Genomic DNA, 2294 nt, shown 5'->3' with positions numbered 1-2294 from the left:
ATGTATATATGGTGGTGTAGTGCCTAAGGCATTTGACTGCTAACCAGAAGGCTGGTGGTTCAAACCCACCAGCCACTTCTTGGAAGGAAGGTTGGTCAATCTACTTCCATAGTGATACCGCCTTGGAAACCCAAGGAGGGGTCACTATGAGTTGGATCTGACTTGACAGCAGAGCATTTGGTTTTTGGTTTATATGTATGTGTGTGTGTGTGTGTGTATGTGTATATATATATGTATATGTGTGTGTGTGTGTGTGTATGCAGTTACATGAAAATTTATAAATAAAGAGAAATGGCAAACATACAAAATCCTCTCCCTAGATCTGGTTGAATTTTTTAAATATATGTGTATATATATAACAGCTAATTAGAAATAAAATTCCTTTAGAGAACTAATTGACCAGTGAATTTTCTTTTCATCTTGAGATTTGATGAGTAAATAATTGCTTAGTAGAGTCACAGCTGAATAGAAAATCAGCATTTATATATTCAAATCTCATGAACTTGGTAGCTCCAGCCCAAAAGCATATTCTTCAAGATATAGAATTCTCAGGGCCCCATTATGCCTATTTCATCAAAAATTATCGTTCTTATCACATTTGCTATAGTTGTTTTCATAAGTAGCATCACACATAATATAGCATATTAATTGCAAAGGTTTGTGGCATTGGACATGTGATTTTAATTTAATCTTTGGGTTAACACTGTCCCCTATGTGAACGCATTTCTTAATTTAATTGTAAGTCAACAGGAAAATGTGGCTTAATTAAGTACAATGTCCTTTTTCAAAATAGACATGTTCTTAAGTAACTATACAGCAAGATCACAGCAAAGGCATTTACAGGAAACTAAAACAGATTTAAAATACTTCTGCTCAAATTGAAATTATGAAAGATGAGTACTGTGCTCTCTCTATAGGTCAAATTTATCTTCAGACTTTGTTTTTCTTTAGGAAGTAATTAAGAACTCAGCTAAATCGTCAGAAAAATGTCCAGGTTTATCTTTGGATTTTCCCTACCAAAATTTCTTCACATTTGTTTACCTCCTTCCACTCGCTTCCTTTTTCAATATCTCCTTCTCCTTCTGGTAATCCCTTTGTCTGTCCCCTGCTCCTGAGATTGTCCTCTCTGGACATTCAGTGTTCCCCAGAACAATCAAATCCTATTTGGAGTATTCTCCTTGAGCTGGCATCTCATTTCCTGTGCCTGCTCTACCATTCCTATGCAAAAGCCCATCTTCAGTGTACCTGATCTTAGCCAAGTCAGGAAAAAAATCTTATTAAACTAATTCCTATGAAAGCTTCCCCCTTGCCTTATCTGTAACTTCCTAGGAAGACTCTGTCTATCAGGATGAAAAGGTATTTCCTAGATGAAATTTCAGGTCCTATTGTGCAGTAAGATAAAAGCATCAGTGCAGAAGGATATTTTGGAAAAGGAATTCTATTTCTTTCCATCTTTCCTGGGCTTCTGTTGGCAAACGGTCTGAGTTCTTATCTCAGCATCACAGTTGACTACTTGTGTGACCTCAGAAAAGTTATATTTAAGCTTTGTCAACCTGTTTTCTCAGCTCCAACATATAGATAATAATACATAGTTGAGCAGTTAAACTCACCAATAATCTAATAGTTGTATTAGAAGTAATGTGGATCAAGCCCACAGCCCAGGGTAGGCACTTAGGAAATGTTAGTGGTCAGTATGTCACAAGATCATAAAGTGGATACCAGCTAAGAGTTATTAATCAGAGCATTCATTTTCAAGGTTATCATAGATGAACATCAGGAAATGTGGTGACTCTCAGCTTTTCCTTGACACATGCCCTTCAGATGGTTCACTTTATTTATAACAGTGACTATTTTGGTTAACTGTGCATGCATGACCAAATCGGATCTTCCAGAGAAAATCGAGTGAGTAGATTTGCTTTCTTTATTGTTGTGCCTTCTTCCCTTTTTTGTCCTCCTCTTCTCTTCCTTTACTTGGTGGCCTTTTTCTTTTATTTGTCCTGACAGTTCTCATTTGGATAATGCTAAATCCTGTCACCCATTTGACATGGTTATGATTGAGTATCTTGTTCTCTGTGGACTTAGTTTCATAAACACATATACAGTTTGCAGCTTCAAATAGCTATAGATCACTGGTTCTCAATCTCAACTGCATATTGAAATCCCCTGGGGAGATTTTGAAAATACTGATGCCTGGGTCTCCCTTCTTCTCACCCAGAAAGTCTGATTTAATTGTCCTAGAATGGCCTGACCAGACGAGTTTCCTGCCGCATACACACAATACACGTCAGCCTGCC

At 37.2% G+C, this 2294-nt stretch overlaps 1 protein-coding gene across 1 annotated transcript in view; it reads left to right on the top strand.

Moving 5' to 3' along the window:
• Window positions 1-2294, top strand: part of SCN10A (sodium voltage-gated channel alpha subunit 10) — a 151534-nt gene that overhangs the window by 3367 nt on the left and 145873 nt on the right. The window contains exon 3 of the mRNA XM_007945755.1: window positions 1822-1902. Within this exon, the coding sequence (XP_007943946.1) occupies window positions 1822-1902 (81 nt within the window). The remainder of the gene's footprint in view (window positions 1-1821; window positions 1903-2294) is intronic.

Source organism: Orycteropus afer, unplaced genomic scaffold (genome assembly GCF_000298275.1).
Source record: "Orycteropus afer afer isolate SDZICR_OR568_19922 unplaced genomic scaffold, OryAfe1.0 scaffold00142, whole genome shotgun sequence".
Lineage (NCBI taxonomy): Eukaryota > Metazoa > Chordata > Mammalia > Tubulidentata > Orycteropodidae > Orycteropus > Orycteropus afer.
The sequence above is the reverse complement of the archived record's forward strand: the minus strand, read 5'-3'. Positions and strand labels throughout refer to the sequence as shown.